This window comes from Halteromyces radiatus, assembly GCF_025201355.1.
Source record: "Halteromyces radiatus strain CBS 162.75 chromosome Unknown BX664scaffold_4, whole genome shotgun sequence".
In the NCBI taxonomy this organism is placed as follows: domain Eukaryota; kingdom Fungi; phylum Mucoromycota; class Mucoromycetes; order Mucorales; family Cunninghamellaceae; genus Halteromyces; species Halteromyces radiatus.
The window spans coordinates 1,088,024-1,104,745 of NW_026251690.1; the positions used below are offsets into that span (position 1 = coordinate 1,088,024).

A 16,722-nucleotide genomic window follows, 5' to 3' on the forward strand; every position below is an offset into this window, starting at 1 on the left:
TGTCATTTATATGTTAGGGAGTTTTTTATTGCGTTAGCTTTTTCTCTCACTTTATTCTCATTCAATAAAGATATACTTTTGTCTCACTTATTTATATCTATTTTTTCTTCAACTATCACATATTTGCTTTTTATTTTCTCGGCGGTATGTATGATTCAATTCGTAGAGAGCACTTATGTCTATGGCAAGAATGCTTGTGTTAACCCTGCCAATCCTGAATGCTTTGTTCCTTGCCATGGCCCCGATGTCTTTACAGTGAGCAAATGTGGTTGTAGTGTAGTTGATAATTCAAGTTTCAATATTGTGCAAGTTCAATACACAGGTCAAGGTGTCAAATTTTGGTCATCCACCAATTGTGATGGTGATTTGGCTGGAGAGGCCACTCAATCAGGCTGTCAGGATTTCACTTTCAATACCATCAACTCTATTTTTATTCAATGTTGATGGACGCGTCATTTTTCTTTCTATGACTTTAGTATATTACTTTTTTTTTCATTAAATATTTTGTTCCTACTATGTGTCAGTGATATGCTTTTTAATTCTTTATATGTGAATGTATTCCTTTGATTTTTATTTTATACGTTTATTTACGGTATACAATGATATGATAGTTTGAAAGGTACTTCTCAGAAAGCTATGTCCATCCTTTTCTGAATGGCTTCTTCTCTCCCAAGCAGCTAGGTAAAATTTCTCATTGGTATGTTATTCATGCTGTAAATAGTTCTCACCTTTATTATTGTTATTAGTATCAAACTCCCTTAGTATTATTGGATAGTCCCAACCTTGCCCTATATGAATTGGTAACAATGAATAGTAGCAGACCAGACTACAGGGTTAAGCATATCAGTGCACCTGCACAAATGTTTATGACGAAATCAAGTCTAGTAAGGACATCTTCTCGTTACCGTTGGTGAACAACCTGTGCTGCCTTAGTTATCTTTTATGAAGATTTCCAAGTTGGTAAATTTGAATGAATTGGATTTCGTGTAAAGTGGATCAGAGTTTTAGCGTAAATGCCGCTGATTGGACCAATCAGCCATCCCTTAAAATTCACTGCAGCCGAGAAAAAGTACCGAAAGTGAGAAAAAAAAACCTTTTTCCCTTCTCACACTTTTTCTTCATTTCTTTTTATTTATTTCTCTCTCTCTTTTTTTTTTTTTTTTTTTTTTTTGATACCATGCCTGACATTATGGATGATCCCAAACGTATTGCAAGTAGTCGTATTGCTTCAATTGCTCATCATTTATCTGATACCAGTGATGATACTGCTGCTTTTATTCAATCTCGTAATGTATTCTCCTTTTTTAAAAGAAAAATAATTCACACGAACCATCCATCTGACTAATATTTTATCCACTCCTACTTTTTTTTTCTTTTTACAAAAGTGCGTTTATACAGACAGGCTGATCAAGTAGCCTATATAACACCTATGGATCCTTTACGATTTCTATTACGCAGTGCTATGGTGTTCACAAACAAACCAGCCATCACACATCAGGGAGTGACTTGGACCTATCGCCAACTAACGGAACGCGTGTTGGCTCTGACCAATGCACTGATAGATGATTATCAAGTCCAAATGGGTGATCGTGTTGGTCTTCTCTGTCAAAATATTCCTATTTTTATCGAAGCACAATATGCCGTCCCCGCTGCTGGAGCCATCGTTGTACCATTGAATACACGTCTTGCCGCCACTGAACTAGATTACTTGATTGGTCATGCAGGATGTAATGTCTTGATTGTGCAACAATTCTTTATCGATAGTCAGCAAGTCGTCATCAAACAGCTCCTGGCAAAATACCCTCATCTACAATTTATTATCGTTGCCGATACCCCTCAACAACCTCATCTTGATCCTTATGAACAACTCCTGCGATCGCATACTACCTCTCATCGCCGTCTTTGGAAGGATTTACCTTTATTGAATGATGAAAATGCTGTTTTGTCTATCAATTATACTTCTGGATCTACAGGCAAGCCAAAAGGTGTAAGTAAAGGATGATTTCTTGGATGACTAGATAACTTTTACCCATATATCTTCTTTTTCTTTTTTTTTTCCTTTGCTAGGTTATGGTGACCTATCGTGGTGCTTATCTCAATGCATTGAGTATGTGTCTTCATACTGGAATTAATAGTTCAAGTGTTTATTTATGGACAGGTCCCATGTTTCATTGCAATGGTAAACATACTTCAAATATAAAAGGTGACGAATAAGAACTACAAAGATAACTCATATGATTTTTTTTCTATTATATAGGATGGGGATTTATCTGGGGAATGATAGCAGCAGGAGGTAAGTTGGAAAAAAAAAGAGAGGAATCAGTGTCATCATCTCATATTGATATAATATAGGTCGACAAATCATGCTGAACAAGGTGGATTATGATGTGATTTGGAAAATATTCAAGGAAGAAGGCGTGACACATTACCATGGAGCACCAACGGTTCAGAACGAAATATGCAATCATCCCAATGCGACACGACTCCCAACACCGGTAGCGACTTTTTGTGGTGGAGCAGCACTTTCTAGTACAGTGATTAAACGATTACTCCAACTCAATATTCAACCCACCCATATCTATGGTCTGACTGAAACTTATGGACCAGCTGTGATTTCTTATATGCCATGGCATCTTCAGAACCATTGTCCAAACGATCAAGAAGGTCAAGTTAAACTGATGGCGCGTCAGGGTTTTAACATGACTGTCAATGATGAACTTCGTGTACTTGATCCTGATGCACAAGATGTACCTAGTGATGGCATTACTGTTGGTGAAATCTGTCTTTCTGGTAATGGTGTGATGAGGGGTTACTACAACAATTCTCAAGAAACGGCAAAGGCATTCCGTCATGGCGTGTTTTGGTCAGGTGATTTGGCTGTACGACATCCTGATGGTGCAATTGAAATTGTCGATCGTAGTAAAGATGTCATTGTCTCAGGTGGTGAAAACATCAGCTCTTTGGAAGTGGAAAGTGTCATTGTTCAATTGGATCAAGTCTCAGAATGGTAAAGTCCAAAAAAGAAAAAAAAAAAAGAAAAAAAAGAAAGAAAGTAAGGATTCATCTTTTTTTTTTTTCTACTTTTGGGGTATGGATGATAGTGCGGTAGTAGGTGGACCGGATGATAAATGGGGTGAACGACCTTATGCATATGTAGTATTGCGTACAAATCAAGTTTTGCGTCCTGATCAAGTCTTGGCTCATTGTAGAAAACATTTGGCTGGTTACAAGGTAAATCAATAGTAAATCCATCAGAAAAAAAAAATTGTTAAAACAGCAACAACTCATTTTTATAAATGCGTGTATGTGGATGATGTAGTGCCCGTCCAATGTCATGATTGTAGATAGTATACCCAAAACAAGGTAAATGATCAAAAGAATAGACAAAAAAACATTGTATTTTAGGGATAAAACAAGAACAACCAACATATATATGTATATTTTTTTTGTATCGTAGTACTGGCAAGATCCAAAAGTTTATTCTTCGAAATGAATTATGGAAGGATAAACAAAAGAAAGTGCAGGGATGAAGAAATGTAGGATAGACATGTTACAGTATAAATTGAAATAAAATGTATATGCATGGATATATATATACTATGGGAGAAGTAATATCAGATTTCCGACATTTTACGGAATCGTTTTCGTATTTCCTGAATTTAGCATTCTTAAATGAATTTCATTTTCCGATTTTTTTCTGGAAACATTTCATTTCAAAATGAAATCAATGTCGAAATCCGCGCTTGTCATTTAAGATTGGATTAGGATAGCTTTTTTCTTTTCTTTTCTTTTTTTTTTTTTCTCTCTCTCTCATTCAATTCTAATTGAAATAAACTCTACCAACAGTCTTATCGTATTTTCGACTAAACTATGAACATCAGTAAAAACAAAACTACACCAAACCAGCCTATACTCGTTGCTAAATAAAGAATACTTGGTGATCCCTTAACCTATCGCAAATATCTGAATGTTATGCCTTGCGAAAAAGTAGACCAAAAGAGAAAAAGATGTGATAACGCAACACTAACTTTTTTTTTTTTTTTTTCAAGAAACTGACGCACAGGTAGTTTAATTCATTAATAACATTTATTTGTGTCGATGATCCAAATAACAATGAAGTTTATCAAATGAAATCGGTCACTACACAAGAAATATTTGATACAGTTAATGAATACATAACTATATATGAAAACAAAACATTTCTGGCATTTGCTCGATGGTGTTCAATTAAAAAAATGTTATTTTTACGGGCCAAAGAAAGTAGAAATGCTTCAAATCGTAGAAGAGAGTTTTATGTTATGAACGATATTTATCATGGTAATATCACACTGCTAAGCTTGAACATTGGCTAATGTGTTTTTCCTTTTTTTTTTTTTTTTTTTTTTTTTTTTTGCAGATTGCATGTTGACTTCAATTTGTGCATATTTGTCGAATTACCAACCATCATTAAAAACTTTACAAAATGACGAGTTTGAAATTATAGGATACGCCAGGAAGTCTCCTACTACAGACAATTTGGATACGAGAGTAAGACTACTTGAATCAATGATCAACAATTTGCGTTCTCGTTCCTTTGCCCATAGTGAAAGGAATTGCGAAAAGGATACTGGTCCCGAAAAAATAGGTTTAGTTTAGAGATTTTTACTTTTTTATTACAATAAACTTGTTTCTTTTTTAAAAAAAAATTGACTTTGGATAATATTATTTCATTTTAACCGTAAAATGTCGGAAATCTGATATTTTATTTCGGAAATTTGATATTGCTTTTCCCATATACGATACTATTGAATGAAGGTAGGGAAGTGGGCTAAGAATGGGAAGGAAGAGGGAAGTGCCAAATGGGGACCCAAAACAAAAGGAATGACCATGATAGCCAAAATGCCTAATATGATCAGAATGAATAAAAGTCCATACCAAAGAGCAATCCGTCGTCGATATTTTTGTTGTCGTAATGTGTATACTGTGTTCGTGTGTTCTTGCTGATTAGGCATTGTCCAAAACATCATCCAAGTATGATATCGATCCATGGAAGGTACCAAGCAAAATAGAAACAAAACCATCAGGATCATATGTACAAGGATAAAATCGGTACCAAAGTGTGTACATTCCACAATTTTACACATGTATTCTCGAAGAGGTTGACTAAAACTGTGCCATCCAAGCTTTTTTTTTTTTTTTTTTTTTTTTTAAACGACAACCAATAATAATAAAAATGAGTCGACAGCTTTTTTTAGATATATCTATTTTACCTTTCTTCCATACCACCGACCAGACCACCAAGCTAAATTACATTGTCCATTGTAGAATTCTCTTGAGAGACATAGAGTCAGCAGTTTGACAATAAAGCGTTGAGTAGCACAGACAGCGATCAGTGCCAGGAGTAAGGATGGAACTTTCCAATTTTCCAAGAGATACATCATACCAAAGCAAGCGACGAGATTCATGACAGCCCATGTATGTGCAATTCCTGCCATTGTAGAACCCCATTTGCTTTTTTCTTTGTTCCCCACAAAAGACACAAAAGGATTCACCAGCAAAGATAAGAAGAACAATGCCAATAATAAACCCGCATTCATCACTAAAGGCGCTATCGCTAGAAGACCAATCCGAGATAATCCTTTGATCATCCTAATTTTGTCGTTGTCGTGTTGATCAACATCAGCAGAGAAAGAATCATGAGCAAACAGATAAGCAGTAATACAGAGGGAGCAGTACACTAATGGCAGACATATTTCAGAAAACAGGACACCCATACGTTTTGCTCTTGGAGGTGTGGCTATAGACGATGATGTACCTTGACGCTTGATACCGGTCATCCGCATTCGTGATAGACGACAAAAAGAGATCCAGGTAGCCGTTGTCTTGCTATCAGAGCCATGACCACGAAAGAACCAATCCAGCACTTGCTTGTAATCGATCAAAAAATCAATCATAGAGAATTGATGTGGGTTGAATACAAAGGGAGATAATACCAAAGCAATAAATGTGACCCAGAAATAGATCAAATGAGGCATCCATACAATCAAAGATGCAAATAACAAGATCAATCCATGACGTGCACCCATATAAAGACTTGAATCAGCAAATCGCATGTATAACGTGGCAAATGAGTGACGAGTAATGGCAAATCCACGACCACTTCCGATGTATTTGGCACCACCAAATGTCATGTTGCTGAGGATTGAGTAACAATAAGTTTGAGTAACAAAGATTTCAAATAGAGGAGACATGGAAATCATATGCTTGCCCAATCGAGTCAATGCACGCCAGAAACCACGTTCGTTCAATTCCTGAAGAAAGAGTGGCAAAAGAGATACCATGAGGACGACAAATATAGAAAGTACCACACGTTTGATCCAATCAAAAACAGGCATCAGGTCATAACAAGAGGTATCATTCTTTTTTTCTTGAGAGCATAAGGTCAATGGCAAACGAAGAGCACCGATAAATAAAAGTACAAGTAAGAACATCTGTACAGCCAACATGATAAAAATATTATTGATATGGAATCCAGGATGAGCATAGTAGAAGGTCAAAAATCGATCCAAAGGTAAATTGGTACCCAAGTAATAATATTCCCGCGATAGCATTTGTTCACCCATACCGGATCCTATTTTAGTGACGAAATTCAGAATTGATGCAAATCCAAGATCACGACCTTTCGCGCATTGATAGTATTCCACATGTTTGATCCGTCCACCACGTTGAAAGGCATTTATTCCAGCATAAATATCTTCGTTCAGATGAAGTCCTTTTTGTCCTTTGCTTACACCACCACGTGTTGTCATGAAGACTGCATTCAAAAAGTCTGGATGACCATAATGCAACTAAAACAAAATAAAAACGAATGAGTTTCTTTTTTCGATATTTTTATTATGTTTATACTATACCTTTCCACCAATAGTAGCCATCACACGTTGAGTCAGAGTACCAAAAGTTTGTTCTTTCCCAGCAGCCACATCACCTAGGACGCCAATCTTCTCCGAAAAAATGTATTCTCTTGCACCAACAATTGCCACTGGACCTGATGAATGTTGAGATAGATCATAAGGAGAAAAAGAAGAAGAAGATGATGACAAAGGTTCAAATTCACCAAGAACACTACGGATCTTGAGACATTCTTCCAAATAATTGTCTTGATTAGCATCGATCAATTGTAGATATTCGCCGCGGTAGAAGATCAAAGCAGTATTTTGATTGTCAGATTTGCCATCACCTAATATAGGATTACCAGGTAGCTGGATACGATAGATCGGAATACGTTGGTTTTGTTCGTTCAAAGCACAATGACCATCAATCAAGCAAGAATAATAAGATTCTTGGTTGTTTTCGTTGGATTCCTTTTCAATATAGGCCACTTGCAAGTTCGGGTAGATACTAAAAATGAACTCCAAATTGTCGCGTTCTTCTTGGCTAAAAATCGAATAGCGTTGCATGGCGATCAGGAACCGAAATTTACGATTAGCCATACGATCCAAGACCTTTTCCAATCGAGATTCATCATGATACATTAAAAGTTCAGGAGTTTCCACACGATATAAGAGTTTGATAGCTTTGTGATAATTCATAAATCCAGAGATGGTACGATACAAAGTCTGTGAACGCAATGAAGCCCAAATACGAGTACGAAGAGTATACTCTGGAGTAGCAGACTTGAATCCTAAATAATAAAACGGCAAATCATCGGCCTTGTTGTTGTTGTTGTTGTTGTTGTCATTGTTGTTGAATGATAAGTTGGTAGCTGTTCTTTCCGATGATGTCGTTGATGATGTATCCAGAGCTTCATCCGCAAGACATTGATCTTGAGCAGTCAAGTGAATAGAAGAAGGAGAAGTTTCAGCCATAATCTTGGTATCGTTCACAAAGTTATTCCATTCAAAGTTATACAGATGACGTAAATATTCCAACAGAGTGATGCGAGTATCTTTATTGTCTTGACGAATGATTTCACGTAACGAGAGAAGAATCTTTTCACTATAATGCGGTGTCATGACAGTGAATGTAGGCATCTGTGGTACAGGAACAGCTTCAGGCATGGGTGAAGCGAGACTGGAAGCAAGGAATTGAAGTCTACGTTCAGCTTCACTTTCAGGAGGATAATATTCTGTGTCGAACGCTTTATCTTGTTGGCTGACAAAGAATGTAGGTGGACTGAGAGTCGAATTAGCATCTTTGGAATTCTAAAGAAGAAGAAGAAGAAGAAGAAGAAAAGAAGAAGAATGGATTGTGTGAGTCAAAAAACAAAAAAAAAAAAAAATAAAAATTGATTTCCCTATGCTGCTATTCCCTTTTTTGGATGAATCCTTTTTTACCTGTTGATATAAAAGTTTGGCAACATGATCAGCAGATAATAAATGTTCACGAAACATGGACAATATCAGAGCATTCCAAATTTGAGAGCACATAGTTTTTGGATGACCAGCTGCTTCAGAATCAGGGTCCAGCAATTTGGCATAAATTCTTTTTGGCAATCTTGTGAATATATTTCTCCAAGGGGTCAGGATGGACATACCAACATAAAAGGAGTGCACAATTGAAAACACGGTATTCCAGATCACATACCATAGGTAAGTATCGAGAAAAAATAAGATCAATTCGGTGAGTATCATCAATACGCTGGTGATCAAAGGCATGGCTTGACAAAGAAATGTGGTGCATTCGAGGTGTAATGCTGCCACCAATCGTAAAGGATCCTTGAAGGGGAGAGCTAAAAAGAAATAGGATTCAAGTAATTTGCAGCCAAAAACACAGGACCACAGACCAATGGAAACTATACGATCTTGTCGACGTAATGGAGAAAATTCGAGAAAAGGATGCTCTTTTCTAATGGTCGGTACCAATAACTGCGCTTGAGGTGTCAGGACAAGAAAAACTGTAGTACCGATACCAAGGAGCAATTGGATCGTCGCAATGACTTTCGCGATAAGACTGACACGATCATACCAACAGCAATACACAGAGGGAGCAACATTCACTATCAGGATAATCAGCAAGAGTACCAAGCGTCGTATCAATAACCCAACTTGTTTCCAATTGACCAGAGGGACATACATGTATTCCATGATACTTCCAAAGATAACCAAAATCGTTGCCAATGCACCTCCTAAGGCAGTGATGGAGATGATGACTGCCAATTCATGTTGTCTATCCTTTTCATCGAGCTCATTGTTGATTATTACATCATTGATTGAATGTTGTTGTTGTTGTCGTTGTTGTGTTGAGTGGAGATAGAGAAAAGAGACATTTGGAACAATATAATACCAAAAGGAAACAATATGTAGAATCCAAATGCGAGTAAAGTTGACAGCCAAGTGTAACCAAGAACGTTTTTCCTTGAAAGTTTTTTTGAAAGCGTTACTCCATTGGACATATCCGAGGGCTGTATATCGTTGATGAGGTGGGTAATCCATCAGAAGTTGAGATCCATCAGAAGAAGAAGAAGAAGTTGGTAGAGTAGAACGTAAAGTGGCGATAGAAGAAGCAGACCAGAAAAATTGATTAATATCATCGTAACCGATTACTTGGGCATGATCACGTTCCTTTGATTGTCGCGTTGCAGTATGCTTGTTCGATGGATAATAGGATTGATCTTGAATAAATATATACAAAGGAGTCACCACCGATGTCAAATAGAATAGTTCAGAGGAAGAAGAAGAGGAGGTGGAGTGTTGTTTGAATTGTTTCGCCAAGTAAAAAATAAAACAGAGTAATTCAGGACAAAATCGTAATACGGATGCTTCTGACCATATCATCAACCATAATGCTAGATCCTCCAGTCGATCCAGATGAGAAATATTCTCCATTGTTTTTTGCCAATTGTGTTCCAGATCATTATCATCATCATTATCAGTGATCGTGAGTTGAGTCAAAAAGTACCATTTTCTATAATTAGCTTGAGGTCCACCAACATAATCAGCATGTAAAGTGACGATGGCTTGAGTTGCTGACATGCGAGATGCTCTAGAATCCAATAATGTCAACAAATGATCCATCATATTGCGCATACTATCCATTTGGAATCCAAAACTGGTTTGCAATGTCGAAAACAAATTGTGAATGGTCAGCATGTCAGGTATATCAGATGATGTTGATGAGGATGAAATTGCTTGATACCAGGAAGGATATTGTTCATAATCATCGATAGAAGTAGATGTTGTTGATTTGTCGTCAAATGAAGAATTAATTTTATGGCTTTTCCTCTTTGTTTCATCACATCCAATAAGAGCCAAAAGGGATTCAGAGGAAGGTGCACATTTTAGATATCGTCCAGTATCTTGAAGCTCTTGTTTGACTTGATCATAAAGTTTGATAGTTGATTGAATTGATGTTGTTGTTGCTGTTGCTACTGCGGCTGATGAATTTAATGAATGCGGTGCTTGTATTCTAAAACGATTTCGATTACTATATTGATCATCATTTTCATTCTTTTGGTTGCCTATAAAAAGAAAACGAGAAGGGAATAAGAAGTGGTTAAACAATTTAATATGTGTACTTACAATATTGATCATGATGACTAATATGAAAAAAAAGAAATATAAGAAAGAAAAGAAAGAGAAAGAAATGAATTTTTTATTCGTTTGTCCCCGTTTTGGACATCCCTTACATTGCATGTTCTTCCTGCATCAATGATTTATCGTGATTGGCTGACGAAGTTTGATATATAGGTAACTTGACATCCATTTGACATCCAATGAAGCAAACACTACTACAGTACAATTAAAAGAAAAAAAAAAAAAAAAGAAAAGAAAATAAAAAAAAAGTATGTCTTTTTATTCTAGTAATGAAGAAGAAGAAAAAAAAAAAAATAGGGGCAAAGATATCAGAGGAAATTAACTTGTTGCTTGATACTTTTTCATTCTTACCCCGCTTTTTCATTTACCATATCCCTAAAGCGCGATCCTTCTTTTTAAAATCCAGTCATTTGATTAAAAAAAAAAAAAAAAAAAAAAAAAAAAAAAAAAAAAAAAAAAAAAAAAAAAAAAAAAAAAAGAGAGAGAAAGAGACAAAAATAGGAAGAAAAAGAAGATGTATTATTTTTTTTTATTTGATAATAAAGCTATCTAAAATAGTCCCTCCCTATTTAACTAATCGCCAAAGAAGAAAACACAGACTTTGACCCAAAATCGCCACCTCCTGTTTCTCCACTTGAGATATAACATCCATACCATCACGACGACGTACTAACCATACTTGAATCCATCTATCTTGATTTATCAATGGAATACAAAGATGTATCATATAATCCATATATCTAGTATGATAAAACAAAACATGCCTATCATCTTTATAGATAATATCTTGACATCGATTAGGATACATGCATATAAAATCATCCAATAGTCTATTCATATCAGATTCTCTTGTTTGTAAATGAGTCAATAGTCGTACCAAATTCGGTTCTTGATATTCACCATCTACAATAGACACATGTTGAAATTTCCTCAAGAGTCGCATCCACCGATCTGATACTTGTTTTTGACCTTTTTCTGTAGTATATAACATTTTCCAATACGATCGTTGCTGACATGCATGAATCACCTAAAGACAAAAAAAAAAAAAAGGTTTATATTTTCATATATCATCATGATCATACATTATTTTTACCTTTGTAACAATAGCATCAATCTTGAGACGAGCATTTACTAATAATGGATTGTCTACCGAGGATGGAATAGTATTGGTGGCATCTTGATCCATCATATCAAAAGGATAAACAACTAGAAGGAAATATCTTAACAGGACAGTTTGTGGCATAGAGGATTCCGTCGAACTTTGACCAATTGTGGTAGATTGTTCCATAGGACATAAAATCAACGTATAGGATACATCAGAAGAGGAAGAAGAAGAAGTAGTAACGGCAACACATGTATTTCCTTCCATGATACGTGTAACACCATATTGACTAGCTTCATTGAATAAGTACTTGAAAAAAATACTTAGATCCATTTGGTCGGATTGTTGCTTGAGTTCATAAACACCACTGAATAATCGATTTGATGCATACTGAGCAGACGTATAATAAGGACAAAAGTGATCGAGAGTGGCTAAGAGATGAATTCCAGTAGGTAGTGATACATGATCATCAAGTTCAGTGAGTAGCTGTTGAAGGTAATAGATATGAAAGTCATATACAAAGGAATGAATATGAATCCAATGCTTCAATTGTCCCATACTTTCTTCGAACACCTTGAATCTAGCACGTTCAATAGTTTCCATAGGAGAAGAAGCACACCCAGTATTTGATAGTTCACGTGGTAAGCCATACAAAGACACTGACACAAATGTTCGAATAAACCGCACTTCACAGATTATTGATCCAATATCAAATACCTTGAGCAAATATGTAGATGGAAAGTCGATTGTTTGCCCGCCACCGATATCGAACGAAGATAGAATCAAATGTGATGTATCATCAGGGCTGATAGTATCATCCTCATCTTTCTCGTCCGACTTGAATTGCACCAGCTGAAGGTCCAATTTTTCCAGGTATTCCGAATATTTAACGACAAAATGATGAAGAAGTGTCCGATACCATTCCTTGGTTGTTGGTCCATCCGACTTTCGTTGCTGATCATCCTTGTTTGATTCAAAAAGTAAGAATGGTGCACGACAAAAATGCAAAAGACGAGAAAATCTCATGATTTCATACATTTCGTTCTGAGTCAATGTATTTTCTTCTTCTTCTTCTTCTTGTTGTTGTTGTCGTTGTTGTGTCAATGGTCTTCGTCCCTGAGCATAGACGCGTAAAGCCTTGTCATGTAAGGAACATAAAGTCGTATAATGTCGATAAGTATCCAAGAAAGGTTGACCATGACGCCGTAGGATATCATCATCATATAAATCATATCGATTTCCCCGATAAAAAGCACTATTTGTATTGGTGATGGCTGATAATGTGGGTTCGGCCATGGCATTCAGTAATACATAATCCAAAGCGCGATTGTCCATTGAGAACATATCTATACTGCTTCCTTCCTTTGTCGAGCTTCTACGTACACCCCATTTCCTTCTTCGATTTGTAATAGATGTGGTGTTACTTGCGATGGAAGTCGGTGTCGTCAAGATGGGTATGGGTATCCATGGCGTGAGAATTACCTGTTGAATGTTCATATCCACTCCTAGTATACTATCGATTCGACTACTTGGGTAATCATCTTGACTTCCAGCATTTGTTGACGTTGATGTGGTGACAATCTTGAGAGATGATTTTGATTTCTTCATAGAAGGCCGTGATTTTTTGGATGTTTCACTATCTTCACCGCCAATAAGAGGAGATGGTGCTGAAGTCGACGGTTCTGATGCTGTTTTTGTTGTTGTTGTTGCTTCTGCATAGGTTTTTGCAACGGATGACATGGATGGACCATGGTGAAAAAGTCCCATTTTTTGATGAAGAATATTGTCAAGTACATTGGATCGTAATCGTTGTTGATGGGCGACAGAGATCACATTTTGAAATATAGTCTGACTGTGGTTTTCTTGCCAATTATATGCATAAATATGAAGTTGACAAACGTCGATGATCATGATCAAGAAACAATGCTTTTCCGGATCAGCACGAGGAACCAGTGGAGTTGCTGATATTTCTGCAGTTGTTTTGTTGAGTGGGTGGACCGTTGCTGACGCTGTTGTACCATTATCACTTGTACTAGAGGCACGTGAACGATTTGGATGAGTTATTAGACCAGTAGCCACAGATTGTACAGAGCAAGTCGATGAAGGAGCAGCGGGAGTGATGGATGTTGGCTGTACAGGTTCACCTCCTGCAGTTGATGTGGAGCTTTTCCTAGAAGAATTGCTTTTCAAACTTGATTTTCGTCTTTGTGGATAATGAGGAGGATAGTAATAATGTCGTTGATGACGATGACGATGCTGAAAATAATAAGAATGCTGTTGTTGTTGTTGTTGCTGCTGCTGTTGGTACATTGATGATCGTCGATGAATAGAAGAACCTATACCACCAAATTGTTCAACAAATTCATAAAGTCCACTGATAGCTACCATTCTTATATTGCTTTGCACATTGTTTCTACAAAATACAGATCGACCATGGTATAAAAGCCATTCTGATGAATCATCTTCCATTTCTGATCTTGAGCATGTATTGTCCAGTCGTTTCCAGGTCACTGTGGGTTCCAATGACGGGTCCAGATGTATCAATTGATCCTCCAAATCTGAGATAACTTCCTTCATGCACCATGGCTGGATCTCCAATCCTTCGGGTGTACTGATAGAATGTACTGTTGGGTTTCTCCATTCAACGGATTTTCTAAGCATATAAATGATGGAATCGATGAATTTCTTCCGTATCAAAGTACTGAGTTGACGATGTGAGGATGGATGATGTTGTCGGCTGGTTGAAGATGACAAAATGGCTTTTTGTAAAGCATTCGCTTGATAGAGTACCACAGTTCCAAGATCGATGGTTACCGTTTCTTCAATAAAGTAATCACACAAGGCTTGACGAAAACAATTATGAATATACTGTAATAATATAGTCCCATCTACAGAGCCAATGGACCATAAATCTACCCAGATATGATATTGATCATCTCTAATCGTTGTCACCGATGATGATACAGAGGATGATAGACACAGATCGGATTCAAGACATTGACGAATAAGATCAGGATCAAAATGGAAAGTCGACGCTAGTGTGCGATGATGTGGTGGGAATTGAGTGATAATCGTTTCTTGGGAAGGTGTTAAAGGTTGTTTAGTCGCGTCACGTATAGTCATACATATTCCAGCCATTCCTTGTCCACATGCCAATTCAAGAGGACTAGAAACCCCAGGGATCCGTTTGGTACAATTGTAATAAAAACAAAGATCATCACGTCGTAGAATATCACTATACATATATGGAATCAGATGTTAGTCTATGGTTTACTGTTGTGTTTTTTTCTTTTTCTTTTTTTTTTACCTTTTCATATCGTTGTTATCCATATTTTGTTGTTCATGTAACTGATCTTCGTTCTTCAATGCACCATAAGATGAAGCATCAATGGCGGAAATAACACTTGGACCTTTGAATGGCTTGATATTGTCCCTCATCAAGAACCGTTTGAAAAAACCAAGTAATAACGAAGGTTGAGTTACCAAAGATGGGATACATAGAATATGTCGTTGAGGAGGCTTTTCACCCAATGGTAAAATAAATCGAACATCCTATTCAATGGAAAGAACAAAAAAAAAAAAAAAAATTCATAGAGTCAAACAATTGCCTTTTTTCTTTTGTTTTCCTTTTTTTCTTATTATATTATTTTACCGATGGAGTAGGTTTACTAGTTGGATTTCGGGCAAAGAAGGTTTGTAGTTCAACTAAAGTGACTTCAGATAAAAGTCGATTTTCAATCAGATCCACAAAATCATAGGTAATCCAATCGGGACATTCCAAGCCAAATACAATCATTTCCAATTCATTGGTTGTCACTGATACTTGAGTTGTCATTATAGGAGAAGTTTTTGTTGTTCCAGCTAATATATTCTTGCTGTCTTGAGTTTCCTTTTTCTTTCCACTATCTCCTTCGCCATCCATAGTCAAGTCATCAGTATACAATTTTTCATAGATCTTACAATAGACAATAGTACCAGCTCTTTCAACCACATAAATATCCGATCGATTGAGCACAGTGAAGGGTCGTAGTACATCGTTCTTCAGGTACCTTAGCGCCTTGTCTGAAGGAACTCGCCAATGTAATGGGAACACTTTTCGATATACATTAGGACATTGAAATTCGCCAGGTGAAAAATCCAGGTTTTTTTTTGCTATGGTATCCTTGTGGTCGTTCTCATCGTTGCTGCTACTATCTGATGCTGATGATTTTTCAGACGGGTGACTGGATGTTTCATGAACGGATGGAGCTTCTAAATAGGGACTATAAGAAGGGACAAAGAAGATAAAAAAAAAAAAACAACAACAATGAATATATTTATAATTCTATAAAGTTCCCTTTGATAATTTACCTGCAATATCTCTTTTCCTGTAAATCAGTCAACAATAGCCTTTGATTGGTTTGTCTTTCTACAGCAGAAATTTTGTTTGTTACGATATCCACAAGAATACGAGGTGATTGATCTGATTTCGAAAAGTAAAGAATTTGTACTTGATAGGGTTGAACGACCAAAAGAAGAAAGTAAACACCAGAATGAGAGACTGTTTGTTTCTCTGAATAATCTTCATCATCCACAATTGTTGTCGTTACTTTGCCAGCAACATCATCAGCAGTCATAAGAGTATCCGAAGAAATAGTATCCAATACCGGAGTAATGTAAAAATAATGATCTGTACGGATACATCCATCATCTTTGAATTGTTTTTCCAGAAGATCCATAAATAGAGAATGATATACAGAGAGAGAGGAAGAAACAAATTTCAAAGGTACTTGAAAACAAGTATCATAAGGTACAAATGAATGATATCGTGGAGAGATTAGTTGTTCTTCCATATATCGCATCATGTTGATCGGCATCAATGTCGCTGTTCCCCTTTCTATATCTTCTTGTTGTTGTTGTTGAAGCAATAAGATGCTATAAAGTACTTGTTCCGTAAAAAGCCATTCTACCCTTGCGACCATGTCAGAAAGAACGATGTGTTGTTCATTTGGCAAAGAGGAGTCGGCCAGCGATTTACATACCAAGTGTAAAGTGATATTATCGTCAGTATCATCATTTTTTGAAAATGTATCGGTCAAAAAGGATTCATTGCATGTCTCCATCGTATCG

At 36.5% G+C, this 16,722-nt stretch overlaps 5 protein-coding genes across 5 annotated transcripts; 2 read left to right on the forward strand and 3 right to left on the reverse strand.

Moving 5' to 3' along the window:
- Positions 1-1,158: 1,158 nt before the first annotated feature.
- BX664DRAFT_332137 (uncharacterized protein) lies at positions 1,159-3,606 on the forward strand. The gene is made up of 8 exons (XM_051545269.1): positions 1,159-1,286; positions 1,386-1,987; positions 2,068-2,179; positions 2,258-2,293; positions 2,353-3,007; positions 3,102-3,231; positions 3,320-3,363; positions 3,458-3,606. The coding sequence occupies exons 1-8, from the start codon at positions 1,178-1,180 to the stop codon at positions 3,528-3,530; spliced, it is 1,761 nt and encodes a 586-aa protein (XP_051399928.1). The 5' UTR covers positions 1,159-1,177; the 3' UTR covers positions 3,531-3,606.
- Positions 3,607-4,235: 629 nt separating this feature from the next.
- BX664DRAFT_349497 (uncharacterized protein) lies at positions 4,236-4,635 on the forward strand (the record flags this gene model as incomplete). The annotated part of the gene is made up of 2 exons (XM_051547603.1): positions 4,236-4,317; positions 4,397-4,635. The coding sequence occupies 2 exons, from the start codon at positions 4,236-4,238 to the stop codon at positions 4,633-4,635; spliced, it is 321 nt and encodes a 106-aa protein (XP_051399929.1).
- Positions 4,635-10,508, reverse strand: BX664DRAFT_296583 (family 48 glycosyltransferase; the record flags this gene model as incomplete). The annotated part of the gene is made up of 4 exons (XM_051542209.1): positions 4,635-5,162; positions 5,250-6,827; positions 6,891-8,180; positions 8,313-10,508. 4 exons carry the CDS (start codon positions 10,506-10,508, stop codon positions 4,782-4,784), a joined length of 5,445 nt encoding a protein of 1,814 aa, XP_051399930.1. The 3' UTR covers positions 4,635-4,781.
- A 1,171-nt stretch (positions 10,509-11,679) lies between these two features.
- Positions 11,680-12,834, reverse strand: BX664DRAFT_244295 (uncharacterized protein; the record flags this gene model as incomplete). The annotated part of the gene is made up of 1 exon (XM_051540243.1): positions 11,680-12,834. A coding segment is annotated over one exon (1,155 nt), but the record flags the coding sequence as incomplete, so codon positions are not given.
- A 1,278-nt stretch (positions 12,835-14,112) lies between these two features.
- BX664DRAFT_264158 (uncharacterized protein) lies at positions 14,113-16,229 on the reverse strand (the record flags this gene model as incomplete). The annotated part of the gene is made up of 4 exons (XM_051540804.1): positions 14,113-14,848; positions 14,921-15,165; positions 15,266-15,875; positions 15,964-16,229. Coding segments are annotated over 4 exons (1,857 nt in total), but the record flags the coding sequence as incomplete, so codon positions are not given.
- Between the last annotated feature and the right edge of the window lie 493 nt (positions 16,230-16,722).